The sequence below is a fragment of the Erythrolamprus reginae genome, chromosome 1 (assembly GCF_031021105.1).
Source record: "Erythrolamprus reginae isolate rEryReg1 chromosome 1, rEryReg1.hap1, whole genome shotgun sequence".
In the NCBI taxonomy this organism is placed as follows: Eukaryota; Metazoa; Chordata; class Lepidosauria; order Squamata; family Dipsadidae; genus Erythrolamprus; species Erythrolamprus reginae.
This window is the reverse complement of record NC_091950.1, coordinates 56,506,485-56,532,092: the sequence shown is the minus strand read 5'-3', so window position 1 is coordinate 56,532,092 and position 25,608 is coordinate 56,506,485. Positions and strand designations below refer to the sequence as shown.

Below are 25,608 nucleotides of genomic sequence, written 5' to 3'. Positions count from 1 at the left end.
AAACTATAACCGGAAAAGGCATGGAGAAGCCTCCATGGGGCCTCTCTAGGAATCTCCTGGGAGGAAACAGGGTCGGAAAAGGTGGGGAGAAGCCTCTATGGGGCCTCTCTAGGAATCTCCTGGGAGGAAATAGGGCCTCCATCCTCCCTGTGGTTTCCCCAATCACACATTATTTGCTTTTATATTGATTCCTATGGGGAAAATTGCTTCTTCTTACAAACTTTTCTGCTTAAGTTCCTGGTCACGGAACGAATTAAGTTTATAAGTAGAGGAACCACTGTAACTCTATGAGGTGAATTAGACAGAGAAAGAATGACTGAATGAAGTCACCCAGCCAGTTTTTATGCTTTGTTCCTTAAACTCAGATAAAACTCCAGGAGAACTCCCAAACTGTATAGCAGTTCGTGTGAAGTAGTACAATCCCATCTAGAACTAAAGATCAAATCATTGGATCCAGGAAGGCCTAAAATCCAGAGCCACCTAGTTTTGCTTATCTTGGCCTTAAACCTATTGTTGCCTATTAAGGCCCCTACAGACACTAAGAAAGTATCTGAACACTTATCACTTGTAAGCCCAGGGAGGGATGTACAAATAGTTATCATTAGCATACTGAGGAGACTTTATCCCCTGCCAAAGATGAACTCACCCAATTTCTTCATGTAGATGTTAAACAAGAGCATGGAATATTGAAACCTAAGGAACTTTTTTTTTAAAAGACACTTTGGACTAGATCTTCCCTTCCCTACAACACCAGCTGGAACTGGAACTGACCTAGAGCAGTGGTTTTCAACGTGGGGGTCAGGACCCCTTTGGGGGCTGAATGACCATTTCACAGGGGTCGCCTGAGACCATGGGAAAAGACAAATTTCCCATGGTGTAAGGAACTAAAACTTCTATTCTGGTGCCTTGGCATATATTTTTACAATCCGACCAATCAGGCGTTTACAGTGGGGATGTCCCTCTGACCTTCCTGCCAATCAGCGTAAAGCTCTGTTGGGAGAATTGGCGCTAGACTTATGGTTGGGGGGGGTCACCACAACATGGGGAACTGTATTAAGGGTAACAGCACTAGAAAGGTTGAGAACCACTGGACCTAGAGGAAGGAGAAATACTATAACATCCTTCCCCACTTTCAATCTCCTGAACTATCCAGAAAAATAGCATTATGAATGATATTGGAAACCATTTATTATTATATGTTTGTGCATTGATATTTCTTTATATTTACAATGTTCATTTGTTCAATTTATATTACTGCCTATCTCAGGTTGATGACTCTGGGCAACTAACAATGTTAAAAGTTATAAAAAACAGAAAGTTATGTCTCCCTTCCTCAAAGTGCACATAAAGCAGCAGGCCATAAAACAGCAGCCGAGATCCATCCATAACAATTAACATAGTCAATAGCCAAGGCACAGACTCAACCCCGCTTCCTGACACCCATATCCAGTGATGCTTAAATTTTACACCAGATGTATCAGCAGAACAAGAACAGTAATTAGCAAATTTAGCCAAACCGATCTTGAGGGGCTCTTTCTGGAGAATTTTAGCACTGATTTATTTATTTATGAAATGTAGACATTACTTCTGTCCATCTGGACTACAGGAGGTTTCCAGTGGATGTCTACAACTTGTTGATGTATAATTGCTGTTGAACTTCCTTTGCTGTAAAGCATTGTGAGAAGGATCAAAAAGTTTCTGGTGCCTTTCAGTCCCCAAAAGAGTGGCATAAATCAATCCCTTGGTGCTGTTGCTTGCTTTTCTATTGGCAGAGGCTAGCAGTCTGGGCCAACTTTCAACATTTATCTATCGACTATCTCAGAGGGAAAGTTCCATTTTTCTCAGAAACACCAGAAGTTCATTCAAGGTACTGGCTGGGAAGTTCCTGAGTACCAGCCATGAGATGAATCAGCTTGGACAGGCACAGCCTTGCACCTTCCAAGTGAAAAGTAAAAGCTTTGTTAGGGTGGAAAATTTCATGACATGTGCATTGTGCATTTGCAGAGGCATGGAAATCTTCTGACATAATTATGATTATTGCTGTTATTATTACAGAGCCTGCTGGAGCCATTTTCAAAATTGCTGAGCTTTGTCATTCAGAATGCCATCTTTACCCTGGCTTATTTGATTGAGCTGTGTGGCTTATGTCACCGAGCTTTCACAAAGGTAATTCAATTGTAGCTGTTTTAAAATTCTTTAGGGAGAGATGCTTTCCAGTAGAACGGTAATTTACGCAAATCTGTTTTATTTTTTAAATGAAAAATGCTACAGCCCTCTAGTTAGGAGTAGGGTTATGCATGAAAGATTTACAACAATTATTTTAAACAATTTGCCAAATTTAAGTTGACTTCCTTGTTTTCAGATTTAAGATAACTCACTAAGAGACAAAAGGAATCTACTGAATGGGCTTGCATCCTGTTAAATAACTATCAGGATGTGGCAATAGCAGCTAGAGCTGCATATCATATGACAGACTACTATGAATCTGGGGTAAAAATATTGTGATCTGATGTTAATCCTGCAATGTATATATATATATATATATATGCCACATGTTTTTTTTGCTGAATTTGAAAATTAAGGGAGACTAGGATAGATCTATTTCAGCCTTATTTTGGCCTCATCAGCTAGCCATACCCACTGGGACTTGAACCTGCAACCTTTGCCTTGTAAGGCAGAGAATTATCCTCTAGGCTACAGTATCCAATCCCTTCAGCTCTGCACCAGGGAAGGGTTACATATTTTTGTGTCGAATCACCCTGGTGTATTGAAGGAACATCACAGCTCCTTATTTGCCTCTTGGCCCAACCCAGGACCATTTCCAAGGCAGTTAATTTTATTGATAGCCGACAATTCTATCTGTATGTGTCACATGTTTTTTTGCTGAATTTGAAAATTAAGGAAGACTAGGATAGATCTATTTTGGCCTTATTTTGGCCTCATCAGCTAGCCATACCCACTGGGATATATATATACACATACATTGGGATGGGGACCCTGTCTGAAATATTTCCAATCTAGAGGTTTTGTAGATTCTGTCCTACTCTTAATTTGCACTTGGCACTAATTTTAATGAGAAACAGATGATAATGAAACAACATGAGAGTCCATAATGCATCCAATCAACTGAAAAATAGCATGGTGTAGTGATTAAAATAGCAGTTGAACAAGCCAAGTTCAATTTGACATACCCAACATTGCTCTTCAGTTGTGAGTTAGGGAAAATGAGCAAACTTTATTCTTCTTAAGGACACACACACACTTATTTGTTTGTTCAGTAGTCAAAGGCCACAAAAGGTTGGGTAATAATCAATTTTCCAAGGGAGGATTTATTTTTGTAAAGTCTCTCACTTTTGTTATACAGCACAGAGAAACATCTCAACTATTTTATGCCAGTTAAACATTTTGCCCATTAAGCTCTCTGTTTTTTTAATACCAATTTGGCAGCTATTCTCCAGATGTCAAGAAGAAAGAGGTTATTTCCTCAGGCATCATGAACTATGTGTAATTTGTTTAAGTAGAAATGCATTCTAACACTTCCAAATATGTTCTGTCGGGTTCTCTGGTAGAATCCTCCCAAAAATTCACAGGTACAAATTTCAGACATACAGACATTTGAAAATTCAAAACAATGTTCTTTATAATGAAAATTCACTTAAACTAAGCCCTCTTTTGGTATAGCAAAGAGCACTCGTCTCCAAACAAACTGGTAATTTGTACAAGTCCCTTATCAGTTCTGTGATACTTAGCTTGCAGCTGTGAGGCAATTCACAGTCTTTCTTCTTTCACAAAGTGAAACACACTTTGCTCTGGTTTAGTTTCAAAGCGGGGGAAAATCAGCACACAAAAGGTCAAAGTCAGTAAAGCAGTCACGAAACACAACAATCAGATTATCCTCCACAATGGCCAAACCCACAGGCTGCTATTTATAGCAGCCTCACTAATTACCACAGCCCCACCCAACCACAGGTGGCCTCATTTTCTTTGATAATAATCTCTCAGTTGTTGTTGCCTATGCATCGCTCTCCGCATGCGTGGCTGTATCATTAACTCTTGTTCTGAATCCAAGGAGGAGCTAGATAATTGATCTCCTTCTGAACTGTCTTCCCCACTCTCCTCCTCCCTGTCACTCATGTCTTCTTGATCAGAGGAGTCTTCATCAGCAGATTCCACCAAGGGCAAAACATGCCTGCAGCATGTGGATGTCTCCCCCACATCCACAGTCCTTGGGGCAGGAGCTGGGCCAGAGATAACCACAACACAAATATAAGGCATTTCCTCTTTTTCCATGCTCATTTTAAGAGCAAAATAAAAAGAGCAGCATCCTTGCATAATAAGTGTTTTAATTTAAGGTAGGATGGCCTTTTTTGTAGCACTGTCTGGAATGCTACCCTTTCATAAAAGGGCATCAAAGTAGGCTAAGAGTTGCTTGTGGCCTGAGGCAGCAGTTGACCATCATTGTTTCAGAGCTCTGCTTAGGAGCTTTTATAATAACCCTTAGGACATTCATATTCACTTCTCTCTTACTGAGTGCAGACCTTGGATTGAAAGCTTGCAGAAGGTTTGACTGTTATTTTATCCTTGAAAGGTTCTGACTTCAGATTTTGATATCCTAATTTTATTTCCACTACTTTATTTAATATAGATAACCTCAACATTAACTACAGGCAAAAATAATTATCGTGTGATCCCCCCCTCCCAAAAGTGGTAAAGAACTGGAAAACTATGTCCTAATAAAAAAGGAACTTGAACATATTGTTCATATTGTTTGGAAGCCTTATTTATGTATCTACATTTGATTTCTTTTTAAAAAACTAATCATGTTTCAATGTGGCTGTGATATTTTAAATCAAATTTAAAACCATGTTTCTATTTTTATATTTCACTTCTATTTAAAGAGCATTCAGATTAGCTAGCAACTAAAAATATAATTAAAAAATACAATCTGCATACAATGTGTATTTGAAATATCAATCATAATGTTGAGTTGACAAATTGTAGGTGAAGGTTCAAAAATAAAATGTATTTACAAAACCTCATAGAGATAGAAATGGAGACAGAGATGATAGAAATAGATACACATAGGAATGTGGGTATTTGTATATACAGACACACTCAGAAATCTAGACTGTTATAGAGGATTTGTTTTACAAACTTTGCTAAACAGCCCTTAAGCTCTCTCTTCCTATAATTATTTTGCTTTCAGTTAGTTTCTTTTCTTTTTCTTATTTCTTTTCTTTTTAATCCCCTGCCCATTTTTCCCATGATCCACTCTTGATGGTACCAAGTGTGGTGGATCCCACATTCAGAACATCTCATTGCTCTTCAATAATTTTGACATTTTTATTAAAAACAACAACAACCAGATTCAGTATGCTTCTTGATTCATTCTTTTTCCGTGTTTCTGTATGAAAATAATACAAGAGCACGCAACAGGTTCAAACTTAATATCAACAGTTCCAAACTTGACTGTAAAAAATATGACTTTAGCAATCGAGTTGTTGAAGCATGGAACTCATTACCAGACTCCGTGGTGTCAACCCCCAACCCCCAACATTTTTCCCTTAGACTTTCCACGGTTGACTTCTCCAGATTCCTTAGAGGTCAGTAAGGGGCGAGCATAAGTGCACTAGTGTGCCTTCCGTCCCCTGTCCAATTGTCTCTCCTATATTTTATATATCTTTTCTCCCATCCATATATCCTTCCTCTACTTTTCATTGATGTGTTCTATTCTCATATCTCTTCTTCTATCCCTTCCCTGATATTTACTACTACACGTTTTTATTCTCCTTAACTTTCAATTTGTATTGGACAAAATAAATGAATGAATGAATGAATGAATGAATGAATGAATGAATGAATAAATAAATAAATAAATAAAAGAATTATGCTTTTAAAGGGGCGTTGACTTACCTATTACTCCCTTTCTTGTAAGTTGGAGCTAGCATTCAGATAAGGGTTGTCTTCATCCAATCACATCGAGGACTGAGTCAATCAAAATTTCCTGTAGCTCCGTCCATCATCTTGGCCACATCCCCAGTTTAGACAAAGCCAGACAGCCAGACAGACCCAATGGGGAACATTAACCTAAAACTTAAATTTTATTATTTTATTAGCCAAAACAAGAGAAAAGGTACAGATCCAGGAATGGTCTGACTGCTGCAAGGTCAGTAAAATATATGTATCCACAAGAAGCAACAAAACCTGGTGACCCCTTTTAGAAATCAAGCAGGTGGGACTGAATGCTAGTTCCAACTTGAGAAAGGGCATATCAGGTAAGTCAATGCCCCTTCTCAATAGAGGTTGGAGCTAGAATTCAGATAAGCATTCCAGATACCAGGGAGGGCTAATAACCCAGTATAACCACCCCCATTGAGTCAGCCTCCCTGATCTGTTGTAACACACACCAGCCAAAGGTGGCCTCTGCCGACGCAAAGGAGTCTATTTTATAATGTCAAATGAATTGTGTAGGAGATGCCCACGTCACCATTTGACAAACTTCTTCCAAAGAAGCCCAAGTCTTCCAAGTCGCTGAAGTAGAAGCACTGCACGTAGAATGGGCCGTGATGTTGGAGGGAACTGGACGACCCACAATGAGATATGTTTTGACAATTGCAGCCTGGATCCATATGCCCACTGTAGCTGGTGACACCTTTAACTCAAGTGAACGAGGGAGAAAACCCACTAGGAGGGCTTCTGACCTATGAAAGGAAACTGTCATGTCAATATATATCATTTGTGCCCACCTGACATCCATTGAATGCCAAACAACTTCCTGAGGATGGCAGGGATGTGCGCAAAAGGAAGGTATAAACAAGCTCTTGTGAATGATGAAAAAGGGAGTTAACCTTTGGCACAAAGGAAGGACCAAGTCGAAGCACCACCTTATCTGAATGAAATATACATAAATCCTGATGCACTTAAAGGGCAGATAACTCAGAAATATGGTGAGCAGACGTAATTGGTAACAGAAAAGCAACTTTATATGATAGAAAACTGAGACTCGTGTCCCTCAAAGGCTCTCCAGTAATGTTCCAGCCACTTCTTTAAAATAAAGGGAACCGCCAGTAGCTGAGATTGATGGCGAGTCGGCAAACAGCGGGAGAGAACAGCTCAAGGGGAAACAGTGTTCCAAAGCAAGCAAGGAGATTGCAATGGCTGAGGCAGCCCAGTTCCCTGGATAGCTGGACAAGACCTAGCACAGAAATGGTCACATATTACCAGCCGTGACTGCTGGAGCAATGAGAACCGAGGCCCCAAGGAGCCTTTGCCTAGTAAGCTGATTAGCAGTGTTTAAGACTGAAACCAGAAAACCCAGAAATAAAAACTCATAGATAATCAAGCTAGTAGTCAGATAAGAGAAAACCCACGTCTATCCTCCTGGGAGCCTAAACTGGGGATATGGCCAAGATGGTGGATAGAGCTACAGGAAATTTTGATTGACAGACTTAGTCCTTGATGTGATTGGACAAGGACAACCCTTAACTGAATGCTAGCTCTAACCACTATGGAGAAAAAGCACATTTTCTATGCTGTTGCTTACTAGTCACCATTCCCATTTATTTTGTGCCTCATTACTTTTTCTGTACTCTCTTGTCTCATTATTAAACATCCATTTATGTCATATAAAAAAATATTTTCCCCTGGATCACATTCATTCAGAAAGTTGCGCACTTTCCCCACAAATTCATTCCTGGCTCTTCCATAATTTGTGTTCACTGGAGTGAAACATGTAACTGTCAATACCCCATGGATTCCTACTTTCATAGAAGCCTACAATATATGTCACCAATTTATATTTTCTGACAGACATTTAATGGACATATTTTCCATTCATAATTAAATCTCTATCTTCACTTTCTAGAATACATTCACTGACTGCATCATTAATTCATTCATTTATCTATTCATCCATCCATCCATCCAGATTTCAGGTACACCATATATATATGCAGGAAAATATGGGTAGAAATAACTGTGACACATATACACATACACACACACAAACACACACACACTTGCACACCCCTACTTACCGGCTGCTACCGGTACGTCCTCTTGGATTGTCGTGGGTGCACCCACATGCAACGGGCATGCATGCGCCTTTCGGCGTGAGATTTGTAGAAGCCAAATCTCACGCATGCGCGCATCGGGGACGTGGAGAAGCGTGCACATCTCAATTTCTGCCACTGGAACCCCAATCTTAGCTGCAACCCATTACTGCCTATGATACTAAAAGTATGATTAACACTAATTTCCTTTATTTTAGGAAAGAGATAAGTTCTACTTATCCCGCAGTGTCATCTTAGAGTTACTGCAAGCTTTGAAGTTAAAGTCACCTTTGCCAGACACCAATCTGCTACTATTGGTCCAGGTACAAACAAATATTGTAACAGTTTTGCAGTGAACATTTTTGTCCTTTTTCTCTTCACTGTTTGAAAGGTTAGGGGTAGGATTAAAAAAATTGCTGCACTATTGAAGTACCATTGCATGCTGTCATCCATCCTACTAAATTGTGCCGCCTGAAGCAGCCAAATTCACCATTCTGCAAAATACTTCATGCTGTGAAGTGTTTTATTTTTGTGTCAGTTCAAGACTGTTATATTTATGGCTATATGTCCACTGTATTTCCTTATCCTGTATATTTGCTCTTGGTGATCTCACATATTTTAAATTCTCAGCTGGAACAAATACCAAGCAATTTGCAAATGGAATGATCTCCAAGGACAATATAATAAAACCTTCCATTTAGAGTTCTTTATAATCACTTTGTAATTAAAACAAGCATGATATTCCTCTCGCCAGCTCTTCTGATTTGCGTAACAGAAGATGAAAATATTAATGAAGTGCAAGATTAGCACCAATGGTTGAAAATATTTTTTGCAAAGTAGACAATAAATGAAGACAGCTTTTAAATCTTATTTCCCCCCACAAAGTTAGTTTCTTTATGTAAAAATAAAGTAACACTGAAGAACGAACATTTCCAGTGCAGTAGAACAGTGTTTTTCAACCAGTGTGCCGTGAGACATGGTCAGGTGTGCCGCGAAGAAGGAAGCTCAGGTTCCGGTCTCGCAACTTTTTGCTGAGAGAGAGAGAATGAGAGAGAGAGAGAGAAAGAAAGAAAGAGAGAAAGAGAGAGAAAGAGAATGAGAGAGAGAGAAAAAGAAAGAGAAAAAGAAAGCAAGAGAGAGAGAGAGAAAGAGAGTGTGTGAGAGAGAGAAAGCAAGAGAGAGAAAAGAGAGAGAGAGAAAGCAAGAGAGAGAAAGAAAGCAAGAGAGAGAGAGAAAGAAAAGGAGAGGAAGAAAGAGAGAAATGAGCAAAAAGGGGAGGAAAAAAGAGAAATGAGAAAATGATTGGGACAGAGAATGTGAGGAAAGAGAGCAAAACAAAAGAGGGAGAAGTGACTCTTGATTTAAAGCATATGATAAAAAGCACCCAAAGAATAAGAGAGAAACCCCCCCCAGCTCTCACCTGTTTTTGGAAATGGTTCAAGAGTGTATATACATGCACACACACACACACACACACAAGAGGGGGGGAGGAGACAGGGATGGAAAAAGAGAGGAGAGTGTCATTTTGTGTCATTTTGGTTGGCGGTATGCCCCAGGATTTTGTAAATGTAAAAAAATGTGCCGCGGCTCAAAAAAGGTTGAAAATCACTGCAGTAGAAGAAACTGAATGTGATCGCTGTGAAATCAGAATCTCTCATTACTTACTATGCAACAGCATTGAATAAAATTTAAGAATATTTTTTCCTGGATCAAACTGAGGATTATGTGGTTGAGTCACTACTCAATTTGGCGGCTACAGAACCTTTTTTCCCAAGCTGACTGTACTAGCAGAAGTAAAAATTATTTTATTCATAAATCAAATCTGAAGTGCATTATTCATAAAGACATAAATCTAGACATGCGTCTAATAAATGCTGATATATTTCACAATTACACTTTATTTACACCCTTTTGCCCAAGTTGTATTGTTTAGAAGTTACTGTCAGGAATTTTAATGTAAATGGTTCTAGGATTTTTAAACTATTTCTTTCTTTAGGAAGAGTGGGGGAAAGCACAAATTCCTCGTATATTTTACAAATGGGGTCAGAATTGCTCCTAGACATAATAATAATGGCGTGCATAAGCGCACCACTGTACCTACTGTCCCTGTCCTATTGTCTTCTTTTGTTAATTTTTATCATTACTTATCTAATGTTTTATTTGTACAAATTATCACCCTATAATTGTTTGACAAAATAAATAAAATAAAATAAAAATAAATATTATTTCTAGACTATAAGAACTGGTAGGACAGTAGATTTGACCTAATTGGAAATCTGAAATTGTGAACGCAGATTGAGTCCCCAAATTCTGCAGCTACATATCAAATGGTACAAGTTTTCTTCAACAAGTGGGTAATCTGAACAGAAAAGGCTCAATTCCAAAAGATAAACAGAGAGCTCTCCATGTTTGATAAACAAGACCCGGCTGATCTCAATTGTTCTTCTTTGAGGTTAAAGGATTCGCATTACAAGGGCTTTAGTGGAAGAACACAGCAGATGTCACTTATTCAAGTCAAATTGTTTTACGTTTTTATATACAGCCACCTGGCAGTGGCTGACCTCTAACGCAGAGTGACTGATCTGGCAATCACTGGCACTTAACCATGTCAAAATGACAATCAGCTGAAACAGAAGCGACCAGGATGGCCCATGCAAAATGAGGAACTCTGCAGGTTTGCTCCTAGGGTCACCCATCATTCCTCATGATTGACAGCCTCTTCCCCCCACCCCCCATTTGAAGCATCTGGATTATACATATTCTTAACTTAAGTTCCTCTTTGTCAGAAGCAGGGATGCATTTAAAACAAATGATATTGGCAAGTAGGTTTTCCTATGCTGGAATTACACTAGAAGGAAATTTATCAGGGTCCAAAGAGGTAACATAATATTCCAGCATTCTTCAAAAGGGTTGTTTATTGTTATTGTTATTGTTGTTGTTATTATTATTATTATTTATTCGACTTCTATGCCACCCAGTCCCAAAGGACTCAGGACTCTTCTTTGACTGAACAGTTTTGCACATTGAGGAATACAGGAGGCATGTAATGAAGAACTCATCTTTACACCATGAACTCACATCCATACCAATGAAAAACTACATTGATACTGATTAGTTAATATTAACAAAAATGCCAACATATTTATATAAAAATTAACCTGTATATATTTTTTGCTTTTTAGGAAGTGTTGAAAAGATTTATGTAATTGCTAAGGATATTGCATTAAAAACAAAAACTTGCTTGGTGTGGTGTGTTTTTCTGTTGTAGCTGTTCTAAGATGTAGGGGTGTCAAACTCTATTTCATTGAGGGCTGCATCAGGGGGCTGGGGTGGGCATGACCAGCTCATTGTCATTCACATTGGGGGCAACTGTAGTGTTCCAAGTACTCTGTCAGCAAAGCAGGCTCCTGAGCTATGGCTGCCATAGCTTCCTACAACCCCCTGCTTCCATTTTTGCTGGCAGAAGTTTGCAGGAGGCCATGGCAGCTGAAAATGAAGCTCAGGAGCCTGTTTCACTGGTAAAAGCACCACAAGCCGGTCCTTCACTGTTTCCAGGGTGGCCCTGCAGGTCAGATCTAAGTACCCCATGGTCTGGATCCAGCCACCAAGCCTTGAGTTTGACACCCCTCTTCTAAGAGCTGAGTATATGACTGCACATTAAGCCATGGACCATCTTGGTTCCTTCTGTTTCAGATGTTTCTTGTTCTGGTATAGTAAAGTGTTGAATCACTCATTCTGCAGTAGACCACTAATAGGTGGTTGTATTTAAAAATGTAAAACAATTTTCCTTGCATAAGTGACATCTGTTCATTATTTTAATCCATGAATTCTTGGCTCCAAGGAGAGGGAAACCAATAGGAACTTGTTTATCGAGTATGGACAACCTCAGTATATATTTTTTTATTTAACTCTTTGCATTTTTTAGATTGACACATTTGTTGAAGAAAACTTATACTGTTTTGTACGAAGACAAAGCAGAATTTTGGGTTATGATCTGTGTTCACAAGTCAAGATTTATAATCAGTTCAAATCTACTGTCTCGCAATATTAGCTCTAAGCAGTATGAATGTCCTGCACAATGCATCCAAGAGTTATTAAACATAGAAACAGAATCCATGCTAGATAGTCAGACAGAAAGAGATGGAAATGGCACTCTTATGATGGCAAAAAGAATGGAAGAACATCCATCTCTATTAATTTTGCAATGGACTTAATCCCCCATGGCAGGAAACTGGCCGGCCCTTTGTGCCATTCTCAAATTTCCTGGGAAATTTTTCCAGGCTTGGGTTTTTAAGTAGAAAATGGTTCTTAAGAAGAGGCAAAAAATGTTGAACACTTGGTTCTTATCTAGAAAAGTTCTTAAGTAGAGGCGTTCTTAGGTAGAAGTACCACTGTACTTTCTTAATCACAGGCAGCATATTTAAACACCAACTGCTAAGGAGCAACTACCCACTCTACTATTGTTTACAAGGTTCCTGAATATATTTATTGTAAGGCATAAATGTTGGATTAGCAAAGCTTCTCTTAGGTTCTTTGTTCTTAATTTGTACATTTGTAAAAAGTAACTTTAAATTCAAAGAGTACCATCTATCTTCTTTCTTGACAGATGAGTTCTTGAGGAAAGGCGAGCTATAAATCAAATAAGTAAATGGGCAAGGTTACCAGTCTTGCCAATTTTCTGTTATTGATTTACAACATTATACTAAAGGTTACATATTGTGTCTTGGTAAATAAAAACATGTGGAGACAAATTCTTATTTATAAGTAACCTTCCTAAATTAAAGAAGGGAGGAAGAGATCCTGTAAGTAAATATGACTAAGTTTAGGATAAGGAAATTGGTTTTTCCAAGAAAGCTGTTCACGTTTCTATAAGAAGATGTAAACCAAAAATGCTGATGATAATATCTCTCCAGTATTTAAAAGCTATATTTTTTCTCACTTTGCTAATTGAGATTCGGTGACCACATTATCTATGGATAGTCAAGAGAAAGATTAATGTCAAATTGAAAAATATTACTGGTGGCAAAAGCAATCCATTCCTACAGCATAGCTGGCTATACCATCCAACCTACCTAATATTTCTTTCTTTCTTTTGTAAGTTTTGTAATTTAAGCCTATTTGAGTTCCCCCGTCTGCTGCAACAGAAAACAAAAGTGGTGTACTATTTATGTGACAGCATACGCTTCAACAATTTAAAAATGGCTATCATAACTTCCTAATTATCTCTTCTTGGTGCTAATTATACACATCCCATTCTATCTTTCCGTAGCTGTCATTTTCTCCAGACCTGTCATCATAAGCAATGTCTTTCCCCAGTACTTTCTAGAGTGTCATTGTTTTTCTACCAGATCTGTACTTTATTTTCTAGGGCAGAGTTCCCCAGCATGATGCCTTCCAGACATTTAGCAATATTTAACAATGGGAAAGTAGCAAGAGAGAGGATGCCAAGTTAGGCTTAACGCAGCTTGAAATGTTGATGTATTCCGTCACCTTAATGTTCTACCTATTTCAGAATTGAACCTCTGGATTTAATTTCATTGCTAGAATTTTTCTCTTTTCTCAAATGTGCATTGATTAGTCTCCCAGGCCACCATTCACCCACCTATCTCTGAAGCCTTTGTCAACTTTTATCGCAGACAACAGATTTCCAGGAAGAAGCACACCACACATTCATCTCTTTTTTGCTCAATTGTTGTGTGGATTTCCTTTATATCTCTAGCATTAAATCTGTTGCCTGTGATGTCTCAGTGTTTGGAAGCAGTTGATATGGGGACATATCAACTGTACGAGGCACCTTAGAAATACGTATTTGTCTGCTTCTTTTCCTTACAATGTCAGGCAGATCTCTACGTGCTTCCTGAAAGGAGAGTGATAGCATTAGGAAATACATTAATAGCAAAGGAGATTTCTTTTTTACAAGAACATGGTAGGTGTCACCTATTCTCATTTAAATGATCCTGAAAAAGATTTAGCTTAATTTAATTGCTTACTCGTGACAAGGCAAAAAAAAGGGAGGGGCAAATATGTGCTTCAGTGATGGACTCATTGAGAAAAGTTAGAATTCTTCCATCTTTGTTCATTCACAAAATAGTTGTACGCACTGGCAAGTGTTTATTGTCACTGCCAGCATTGAAATATCATAGCATTAATTAATAGCATATTCCAGCAACATTTACTACCACACTTATTTTACGGCAATTATGCCTTAAGAGTCTAATAGAAGTTTCTGCCAGAAAATAGATAAATTTCATATAATTCTTCCTCTTTCCACGTGTTCAATATTATTAAGTTTGCACTTTTCTTGTTCCGAGAAAGGCAACAAATAGATAGATGAACCCAAGGCCCATTAGATAAAGCAGTCAGCATAGACAGCCAATACTGAGCATGTTGGAGAGCTCTTTGGTATCATTTTTTTCTGATGTCCTGAACCTTTTTGTTATGTCCTGGGAAGTTTTCACTCCAGTCCAACAATGAAGTGGAGCAGGGAAATTCTGATTGGCTCCTTTCCAAAAGGGCTCCCTATTTAAACCCCTGCCAAAAGCGGGCAGGGACTGATGTTTGCTCACTATAACCAATAAAGAGCTAAAATCTCACTGCCAATCTCCTGTCTCTTCAGTATCTGAACTCAACACTTTTAAGCAAACCGTTGTGTATATGGCTGCTACACTGGGTGTATCTAGGTGGAATGTGGGGACACCACGTTCCCCCTTTGCTTCAGGCATAAAATACCTCAGGTTTAGGTAGATTTCAGTATCCTCCGCTCCATCTGTTTAGCAGTCAGTCAGCTTTTGTGAAATGTTTATATACTACATTGGCCCAATGGATCCAACTTTGAAGAAATGGCTTATTTACTGCGTTTTATAGATTTAGAATGTGAGAGAAAGTGGGAAGCATCTTATATAATCTGTTTTCTCCTCCTTGTGGAATATTTGTTAATACTAGGTGCACTGTTGGGTCGTCATTCCAGAGATATTTCCTTACCTAAAAAAAGCAGAATGACCATGAATGGCCTTCCTCCCTCCCTCCCTCCCTCCCTCCCATTTTGAAGATCATATGGCTGCAATAGCAGTAGAGCAGCAGCCCATAGAATAGAAGTAGTCACAACTTCCCCAAATTTCATACCTTTGGGAATCATAGATTCCAGATTTTGGACACATTCTATAAGTTAGCCTATTTGAGTTATCTTGGTTCAGAGTTGTTGCCTTGTGAAACACTGTTATGTCCAGGTAAAGATCACGACAATTTGTTTCCCAAGACCTCCCCATTATGTTGGAAATGCAAGAAAGAAATAGGGACCTACTACCACCAATGGTGGACATGTGGCAAAGCTAAAACGTATTGGAAAATGATAGAGAGAATGATAAAAGAAATAGTTATGCAAAATATAGAAATCACCCCGGAGTTTTGTTTGTTAGGAATTACTAACCAGGTTTATAAGCAAGAAATTTTATATTTAATTGTACATATTTTAACCGCGGCAAGAATTATATACGCGCAAAATTGGAAAGGGGAAAATATCCCCAAAGAAAACGAAGTTATTATAAAAATATTAGACTGCGCGGAAATGGATATGATGACAAGACGATTAAATGACCAAGAAGAATCAAAATTTTATGAAACATAGAACAAAGTCTATATATGGATAGACAAGAAAAAAATTAAAGAAAATTAAAGTCAAAATATGTAAGAAGTAAATATATATGTAATGGTTGAGATTTGTTTTGTTTTTTTAAGAATGGTACTAGAATTAGTTTATATATACAATAGTATGTTATTAGCTATTTTTTTTTATGTATTAGTATTCAACTATGTATTCAATTTTGTATTATTTTTTCTATATCTGCATTTACACTTTTGAGATAAGTGGGGAGGATACCTCCCCAAACTATATGTTTAATGTTTGTAAGTTTGTGCGTCTTTTTATGAAAATTAATAAAAAGATATATTTAAAAAAAAAAAGATCACGACAATTAGAGTTTCAGCAGTATATAGATCAGTGATGGCGAACCTATGGCATGGGTGCCACAGGTGGCACGCAGAGCCATATCTGCTGGCACGTGAGTTGTTACCCTAGTTCAGCTCTAACCTGCATTTGTATGCCAGCTAGCTGACTTTTGACTTGCACAGAGGCTCTGGAGGGCATTTCTGGCTTCCAGAGATGCTCCGGGAGGATGGGGGAGGGTGTTTTTACCCTCTCCCAGCTCCAAGGAAGCCTTTGGAGCCTGGGGAAGGTGAAACAAAAGCCTCCTGGGCCCACCAGAAGTTGGGAAACAGGCCATTTCCAGCCTCCAGCGGGCCTCTGGGGGATGGGGGAAGCTGTTTTTGCCCTCCCCAGGCATTGAATTATGGGTGTGGGCACTCTGGCATGCACGATAATGCGCACCCATGCTCTTTTGGCACTCGAGGGAAAAAAAGTTCGCCATCACTGATATAGATTGTCTCCAATAATACAATGTTACTTCTAATTTGAATAAGTATAGAAAAACACCAGAAGCCCTCGGTAAGGAAAATATATGAAAATGGATAAGACATTTTAAATATTTTGCTCTGAAATAAAAACGCACATTGCTTACAACTATAATTCACAATGGCACTAGGATTAGATGCCTGTGTAAAGGGGCCGAATGAAAAACGATAAACATGTGGGTGTGGAATTAGGAAAAATAATACATGGTAATTTTTATATTGTATGAATCTGAATAACTGACATCATTCCCATTAAGCATTTAGTCATTTATAATCTGCAGATTTAACTGCAAATATCAGCAAGATAAGACCTTCCTGATAACTAAAATTTGCCTTTTATTTCTCATTAGTTTGTTTGTGCAGATGCTGGGACAAAGCTGGCTGAATCAATGATCTTGCACAAGCAAATGATTGCTTCTCTCCCTGGAGTAAGTATTTTAAAAGCCCATTTTTCTGCACTCCAATTTTTATACAGAGCCAGATATAGATGTTACATTTTTCCTCTCCGGCAGTCATTGAAAATTACCAGTTTGTATACTGGATTACATCCATGGAATAAATCTGACAAAAAAATGTAGCTTGCTAATTAGCATTACAATTTCAGCCTGATTATTTGCTGTTTAGCTTTTGCCAAAAGTGTTAGATTAATGTTTAAATCCCCAATTATTTCAATAAGCACCGGTGATTATTTTAACTTGATGAAATCGAAATCTATCTCTCTTTTTAAAGTACGGTATGTGTTACAGAAGATAATGGATTTCTAAGGACTTTCCCAACTGATACCCTTCAGTCCTAGTGGAACTACTAATTTTGGATTTTCCTGACAATATGCAGCCATGGAAGGGAAGAGGAATTCTGACAATGAGATTAGGGAAAATCAATTGACAAAAGGAAATCCCAAATCTTTTTAAACTTCCAAGATTCAAATGATAAATATTATTTTCCACATGATTGCTCTCCTATATCTCCTATATCTCCTATACCTTTCTTCTATTCCTATATCTCTTCTTCTATTCTTTCATTGATATGTTCTATTACTATATCTTCTTTTCTATTCTTTCTTAGATATATTTTACTTTGAGTATCTCCTCTATAACCTTCATCATGTATTTTACTCTCTCTGTGTGTGTGTGTGTGTATATATACATACATACATACATACATACATACATACACACACACACACACACTAAAACCCTCATTGTGTATTGGACTAAATAAATAAATAAATAATTTTTTTAAAAAAATCTTTGAGTTGTGATGAAGTGAAACATCCGGTAGAAAGGTAGCAATGTAATAGAATATGCTTATTCTAATTGGAATCTATGTATTTGATACAATGGAGAGAAACAGAATGCAATAAAGAAGAACAGGCATAGAATAATTTGTATTCAAGGGGCAATGCCCAATTTCTCTTAGCATCAAATTGTTCAGCCTGACAGAAGCAGCATATGGAATTCCTCATCCAAACTCACTGGTAGATGGAGAATAGTTTGACAGGACTCTCAGTGACCTTATTTTTATTGTTTGTTGTTCTGTCAAGTAAACTGATAGGCAGAACAGCGGAAAAGACAAAAAGTGTTGTCATTCACCTTCATGTAGATTTTATATTTTATACAGAGAAGTGAGAAGCACTTGGGTCAGTCATTAAAATACAACAGTGGAAGTCCTATTGTTGCTTCCTTATTTTCAGCTTCCAACTTTCAACAGCTAATCTCCAATGAGTTTGTAAATTGAAAGTGCTGCTAGCTAGGTGTAATACATGCCCACCCTATTGAATTATTGCAAATTTATTGGGTCCCTTCTGATTTGGTCCCACCCCTACTTCCAACTTTCTAATTAAAAAATATAATACAGATGGTCCTTGGGTTACAACAACTCTGTTAGTGACCATTGAGAATTACAATGCCACTGAAAAAATGGTACTTATGACTGATCCTTGGCATTCAGCCCTCACCTTCCACAGTAATGTGATTATGATTTCTTATGTTCCCTGCTGATTTTCCACAAATAAAGTCAATGGGGAATTTGGTAGGCCGTCAGAAGTGCAATCACGTGAGGTTCTTGCTTCATATCCCACATGGTCCTCATTTAATAATGGCAACTGGGATGGCTGGAACTAGTGTCATGTAGTATTTTGCTTTATGACCATGCCATTTACATAACCCAAGGCTAATGGTACCTATATTTTATTCTTACTACAATCAGTGGAAGTATTCAGTGATCTATGAATTATTCTTAAGTGAGCAATATTCCCCGTAAGATTAATTAGATATTTTATATGTTTATAACCCTTGACTTATTTATTTATAAAAATTTACAGGCTGCCCATCAAGGTAAATGGGGGCATTTATTGGTTCTTTATGTAGCTCCTTTCTTCTCAGGTGCAAAAGACCAGGGCCACACGTTAAGTTTTAATTAAGATTTAAAATGGTTTATCGCTCATGCTTATGCATAGGCATCTAGTCAACTAGGTAGCACTATTTGGGCACTAGCTAAGGATAAAGGGAATTCAAGAAAAGTTGGACTTAGTTTGCTTGTGGCAATGTAGAGACTCTTGGCCGATTCCTCTTTTGACTCCACCTCGATCACAATCAGTTTCTGTCACTCTTTCTCCTAAAATTCTATATGGGCAAATTTGGACAGGAGGTACTGGTGAGCATATGAACATGTAATGACTGAATTTAGGAATTGGTGTTGTCACTTTACATTCTAAACCAATTTCGTTCAGAAATCCTGGGGTTGCATGGTAGCAGGGAATGAGATTACTCTCTTGATATGTGACATATGAGGAGGGAGGGAGAAATGTAACTTTCTATGGAAACATATTTAGCAACAGGTTTTAGGAAACTAGTTTGAATCATATGACTGCCTGTTACATTAGAACTGAAGTTGCCTTTCAAAGCCCTTAACAGAACAAAGCACATGTTGCTTTAATGCCCTTTTCAATTTAATGATGTCACTTCCCTCATCAAACTCCTAGCATCTTTCGATTTTGAGCCTTCTTCATAGAGCTCTTCATTGAGTCAGCATCAGTCCAAAGCAAACAGCTTCTTTAGTTGAGTGTGGAAAGTATCCAATCAGCAAACTGTCTTACTGGTCTAACCTAATGGTCTAACTCAGGAGTCCCCAACCACCGGGCCGCGGACCAGTACCGGGCCGCGGGGCATGTTGCACCGGTCCGTGGAGTCAGCAGCTGCCGGCCCTCATGCCGCCACCCCCTCCCTCCAGCGCTTCACCTCCCGCCGGGCAAGAGGCCTCGGGAGGCAGGTTCTGCCGGCCACAGGACGATGGATGGGACAGAGGGGCGGGAAGGACCGAGAGGCTCAAGCCTCTTTTGGCTTCTGCCGCGGGGCGCTTTTGCGTTTTTGGCTGGGGGGAGGCAGGAGGGCCAGCCTGACCCCCTCTCTCCAGCGCTTAGCTCCCGCTGGGCAAGAGGGCTTGGGAGGCAGGTTCTGCCGGCCACAGGACGATGGCGGGAAAGAGGGGCGGGGAGGACCAGCACCCCCATGCTTAATCCCGCCCCCAATCACGCCCCTTTCCGCCCCCACTGGGCCATAGAAAAATTGTCCTGCTGAAACTGGTCCCTGGTGGAAAAAACGTTGGGGACCACTGGTCTAACTAACCTAGATAATTGCAGTGTACCCCTGATTCTGGTAGATTGGGCTATCATGGCTTGTGTCTTTTCATTGTGATGTGATCATTTTCCAGAAGCATTAAATGATTTTTTTTTAATGAAAGGGGAGGAAGTTAACTATCTGGTTTAAGGTGGGCAGAGTTCCATTGGTATTGGGTGTTGAGCTTTACTGGTACTGGGTATTAGGTTTTATGTTATTGTGCTTTGGGGTAAAGCTAAGCATTTGCTTTCATATTTTAGTGTGGAACAGCAGCAATGGAATGCATGAGGCAGTACATTGGTGAAGTTTTGGATTTTATTGCTGACATGCATACTTTAACCAAATTAAAGGTGAGTTCAGAAAAATCAACTCAATGTCACCTTACTTCATTTGTATGAACTTCTATATTGTCTATTTAATAAGAATATTTAAGTATCGTGTTTATGAAAGCCTAAAATAAAAAATTATTTATTTATTTATTTATTCGATTTATTTATTCGATTTATTTATTCGATTTATTTATTTGTTTGTTTATTTATTTATTTATTTATTTATTTATTACTTTGATTTATAGGCCGCCCATCTCCTGACAGACTCAGGGTGGCATACAAAGATAAAACAGAAATACAAAATTTAAAACCCCAATATTAAAAAACATTCATCCATCATTCGTTGCTCCTGGCCGGAGAAGAATGTTGTCGCTCAATGGCCCTAGGAGCTCAGCCGGGCTTTTGCATATGTTTGTGCTAGGGGTTATATGTTGAGTTGCTAAGAGTTTGTCTATTTAGGCTTGTTAGTCCCCTGGGCTTATTTGTCCCAGGGCTTCTTTAGTGGCTCTTATTGTGCGTTGCTGCTCAGCTTGAAGGGGGCTATTAAGGTGTGTTTTATTCCTTGACTTGCTAAAAGTTCCTAATGATGTGGATGAGAGCTGAGGCCCATTATCAGACACTATTACATCCAGCAGCCCATGTGTGGCAAATAATTTTCTTAAGACCTTGATAACCGCTTCCATTGTTGTTGTGGGCATTAATGCTAGGGACATGATAGAAACATTTAAATATGTTAAAGGGTTAAATAAGGTCCAGGAGGGAAGTGTTTTTAATAGGAAAGTGAACACAATAACAAGGGGACACAATCTGAAGTTAGTTGGGGGAAAGATCAAAAGCAACATGAGAAAATATTATTTTACTGAAAGAGTAGTAGATCCTTGGAACAAACTTCCAGCAGACGTGGTAGATAAATCCACAGTAACTGAATTTAAACATGCCTGGGATAAACATATATCCATCCTAAGATAAAATACAGGAAATAGTATAAGGGCAGACTAGATGGACCATGAGGTCTTTTTCTGCCGTCAGACTTCTATGTTTCTATGTTTCTATGCAACTTCCAACCATTTAGATTATCTGTCGATGACCATTAGAAATATTTGCCCATGAAATGGCCTCACGAAATCTAAATGTATGTGTAACCAAGGGACCCTGGGTTGTTCCCATTCATACCTGGGAGACTTTGGAGGAAATGAGCTAGATCCCTGACACAGAGTACACCTGCGACTCAATCCTCTGGGTTTTTGTCCATTTTGGGCCATAGCTCCATGCCAGTGCCTTCATTCTGACCACCCCTCAGTGCTCCTCATATAGAGCCCTTAGAATATCCTCTCATGAAGACAGATGAGCGAGGACCCAATCACCCCTCTATAGTTCATGTTGTCATTTTGCAAAAAGTTGCAGTCGGGCTTTACCAGCCCTTGGGGCCACCCCCTCCTCACCCAATATAAAACCATGCGGAGTTCAGCGTCTTTTGTTGTTTTAGTTGCAATGTCCACTGCTGTGATTAGTCCTGGCCTGGCTTGGGTACCTGCAGGACCACTGCTGCAATCAGAATTTTCTGATCCAGCTAGATCAGTGATGGCGAACCTATGGCACAGAACTGTATCTGCTGGCACGCGAGCAGTTGCCCTAGCTCAGCTCCAACGAGCATGTGTGTGCTGGCCAGCTGATTTTTTTGCTTATCCAGAGGTTCTGGGGGACATTTTTGGCTTCCAGAGAGCTTCCTGGGGGATGGTGGAGGGCGTTTTTATCTTCCCACAGCTCCAGGGAAGCCTTTGGAACCTGGGGAGGGCAAAACACAAGCCTAGTGGGCCCACCAGAAGTTGGGAAACAGGTAATTTCTGGCCTCCAGAGGGCCTCTGGTGGAGTGGGGAAAGCTGTTTTTGCCCTATCCAGGCATTGAATAATGAGTGTGGACACTCATGAATGTGCAATAGCACACGCCCACGCTCTTTTGGCACCCGAAGCAAAAAAGGTTCACCATCACTGAGCTAGATTTTCCAGAATAGAGCTTTTTATAGTCCTGTGCTTCCAAGAGGCAAAAGGAACCGAACCAAGAAAGCAATGTTTCTCTATAGCAACACTGGTGCTTTGGAATAGCTTTCCATGAAAATTAACCTCATTTTGGCTTTATTTTGTCAGAAAAATACTAAAACTAGTGTTGTTTTGAAAGGCGTTCTCCTATGCTTAAGTACTGTGCCATCAGTTTCCTTTTCCTTTTTATTTTTAACTTGTTCTGTTAATCTTATTTTTCATTATTTCTCTTTTTGTCATATTGTTGTATTATTATATTGTATATTGTATAAACTGCTGAAAAGGACAGATTATATGGAGTCTACGGAGAGAGGCGGCATACAAATCTAATAAGTAAGTAAGTAAGTAAGTAAGTAAGTAAGTAAGTAAGTAAGTAAGTAAGTAAGTAAGTAAATAGTGCCATATAAGCTTAATAAATAATGATATCAAATATTTTATCTCACATAAAACCAATATAAATAATGGTATATTATTATAGATACCAGTGAGTATGATCTGAAAACTAAATAGTATAAAATGAATATTACTTCTAAACTGATATATTACTTGGAGTGCTACTAGACTACTACTTTTAAATGATTTTAAAATGTAAAAAAAGGGGGGAGAACAAACTCCCAGATAATCTTGGTTAAAAAATTTTAACAGTTCTTTCAGCTTTATGCATCTTGAACATGAGCAATTCATAATAGGAATAAATGAATGGGAAATGAAGTGAATGTGAACAGATCCACTGAGAGAAGAAGTGAAATGAGGATTTTCAGGATTATTTTTCTAATGGCTTAAGTAAATTTTGAGCAGTTTAGTAACGTAAAAAAAATGATGGAATCATTCTTATTGAAATAATAATAATTTTTTAGATTTGTATGCCGCCCGTCTCCGAAGACTCGGGGTGGCTCACAACAACAAAAAAACAATGCGGAACAAATCCAATAATTAAAACTATAGGTAAAAACCCACTATCATTTAAAAACAGTCAACACTACCCAATCATAACCACACATAAATCTTACTAGCCAAATAGGAGATACATCAATTACCCCATGCCTGGCGACATAGATAGGTCTTCAGTGTCTTGCGGAAAGCGAGGAGGGTGGGGGCAGTTGATTCCAGAGGGCCAGGACCGCCACAAACGACATTGTTTAGTTGATGGGACCTGGAGAAGGCCAACTCCGTGGGACCTAATTGGCTGCTGGGATTCATGCGGCAGAAGGCAGTCCCGTAGGTATTCTGGTCTGATGCCATGCAGGGCTTTATAGATCATTACCAACACTTTGAATTGTGTCCGGAAACTGATCGGCGGCCAGTGCAGGCCACGGAGTGTTGATGAAACATGGGCATATCTGGGAAGGCCCATGATTGCTCTTGTGGCTGCATTCTGCATGATCTGAAGTTTCTGAGGTAGCCCTATGTAGAGAGTTTTGCAGTAGTTGAACCTCGAAGTGATGAGAGCATGAGTGACTGTGAGCAGAGACTCCCGGTCCAAATAGAGCCACAACTGGTGCACCAGGCGGACCTGGGCAAACGCCCTCCTCATCACAGCTGAAAGATGGTGTTCTAAAGTTAGCTGTGGATCGAGGAGGATGCCCAAGTTGCGGACCCTCTCCGAGGGGGTCGATAATTCCCCTCCCCCAGGGTAATAGACGGACAGATGGAATTGTCCTTGGGAGGCAAAACCCACAGCCACTCCATCTTGTCAAGGTTAAGTTTGAGCCTGTTGACACCCATCCAGACCCTAACAGCCTCCAGGCACCGGCACATCAATTCCACTGCTATATAATGTGGGAAAACAGAATTAGCTGCCAGATTAATTACGTGATAGTAATTTGTGAATGGATTTCTCAAGTTTTATCACCATAATAGCTCCATGTTTAAAGATATATAGCTATTCACCTTTAATATAAACTGTATTCTGATGCAATTCTGAGAATTGCAGCTCACAACATTACTGGAAAACCCAAGGTTAGGAACATTTTATTGTCAGGCTGAAACCATCATTTTAAGTTGGAGACTTTGACCTACCACAAGCAGAATAGTACTGTGGGAATCGGGGAGGGGTGGTTGCATTAGAGGGAAAAATACTAACCACAACAAATTATTTCCAGAGATTAAAGGTCATCCTTTGTTCTGCACCAGCTGGAAGTACATGGGAGGATCGTGGATGTTGAGAGAACCTAAGTGGCCCATGGCATGAACTTGTGGGTGTGGGGATGAGGGATGAACCTTAACCTGGGTGGAGAACTGACTACAGTTCCTAACCAACATGGCTCTGTTAATAAGTTGGAACTTGGAAGAAGGCCAAGGTTTGGACTCTGATTTATTTCTTGAATGCTAATGGGAATGCTGACATTTATGTAAATAAATAGTGTATTTTCGGTTGAATTGTGCAAGTACCTTGACCTTTAAAATAACTTTGCTATCTAAACATCCTGTCTTTCCACTACAGAGTCACATGAAAACATGTTCCCAGCCATTGCATGAGGATACTTTTGGTGGACATCTCAAAGTGGGCTTAGCACAGATTGCTGCAATGGAAATCTCACGGGGCAATCACCGGGATAACAAGGCTGTGGTTCGTTACTTGCCTTGGCTGTATCATCCTCCATCTGCAATGCAACAAGGGTAAAAAGCCTTGGTCATGACTAAAGTAAAATACAAACATGAAATATATAACCAAATGGTGGACCAAAGGGGAAACTTTGCACATATATGACCAGTATAGATATAGCTATTGTTATCATCAAACTATGGATCCAACAGGTGTTACCATCACAATTTATATATCAAACTGGAAAATATATGCATGGAGAACTACTTCGTGTGGTTCGACGACTAGAAAAACTGAATCTCCTGCAGATAATGGTGGTGGTGGATATCCTAATATTGCTAAGCTATCATTATCCAATGTAGTCAAAAGTAGGAAGCAGGATACTTTTCTGGATTTGCTCTTAAAAGATCACCCATAAGCTACAACTGTTCTAGAATGTAGTGGTGCCAGTAGTTAGTGGATAAACTCTAGTGCAGACATATAATCCTTGTAAATTGCACTGGCTCCAAGGAATATTCCAGTGTAATTTAAGGTGTTGATTATTACATATTAAGTTTTTAATG

General features: G+C 39.1%; 1 protein-coding gene across 15 annotated transcripts in view; it reads left to right on the top strand.

The window, feature by feature from the left end:
- UNC79 (unc-79 homolog, NALCN channel complex subunit) overlaps positions 1-25,608 on the top strand; it is a 163,360-nt gene that overhangs the window by 122,749 nt on the left and 15,003 nt on the right. For 14 of the 15 annotated variants that reach the window (XM_070753573.1, XM_070753485.1, XM_070753465.1 and 11 more), the window contains 5 exons: positions 2,056-2,166; positions 8,270-8,374; positions 16,868-16,945; positions 20,395-20,484; positions 24,944-25,119. In XM_070753573.1, coding sequence (XP_070609674.1) covers positions 2,056-2,166; positions 8,270-8,374; positions 16,868-16,945; positions 20,395-20,484; positions 24,944-25,119 — 560 coding nt within the window. The remainder of the gene's footprint in view (positions 1-2,055; positions 2,167-8,269; positions 8,375-16,867; positions 16,946-20,394; positions 20,485-24,943; positions 25,120-25,608) is intronic. The other variant, XM_070753547.1, reaches the window with a different exon arrangement.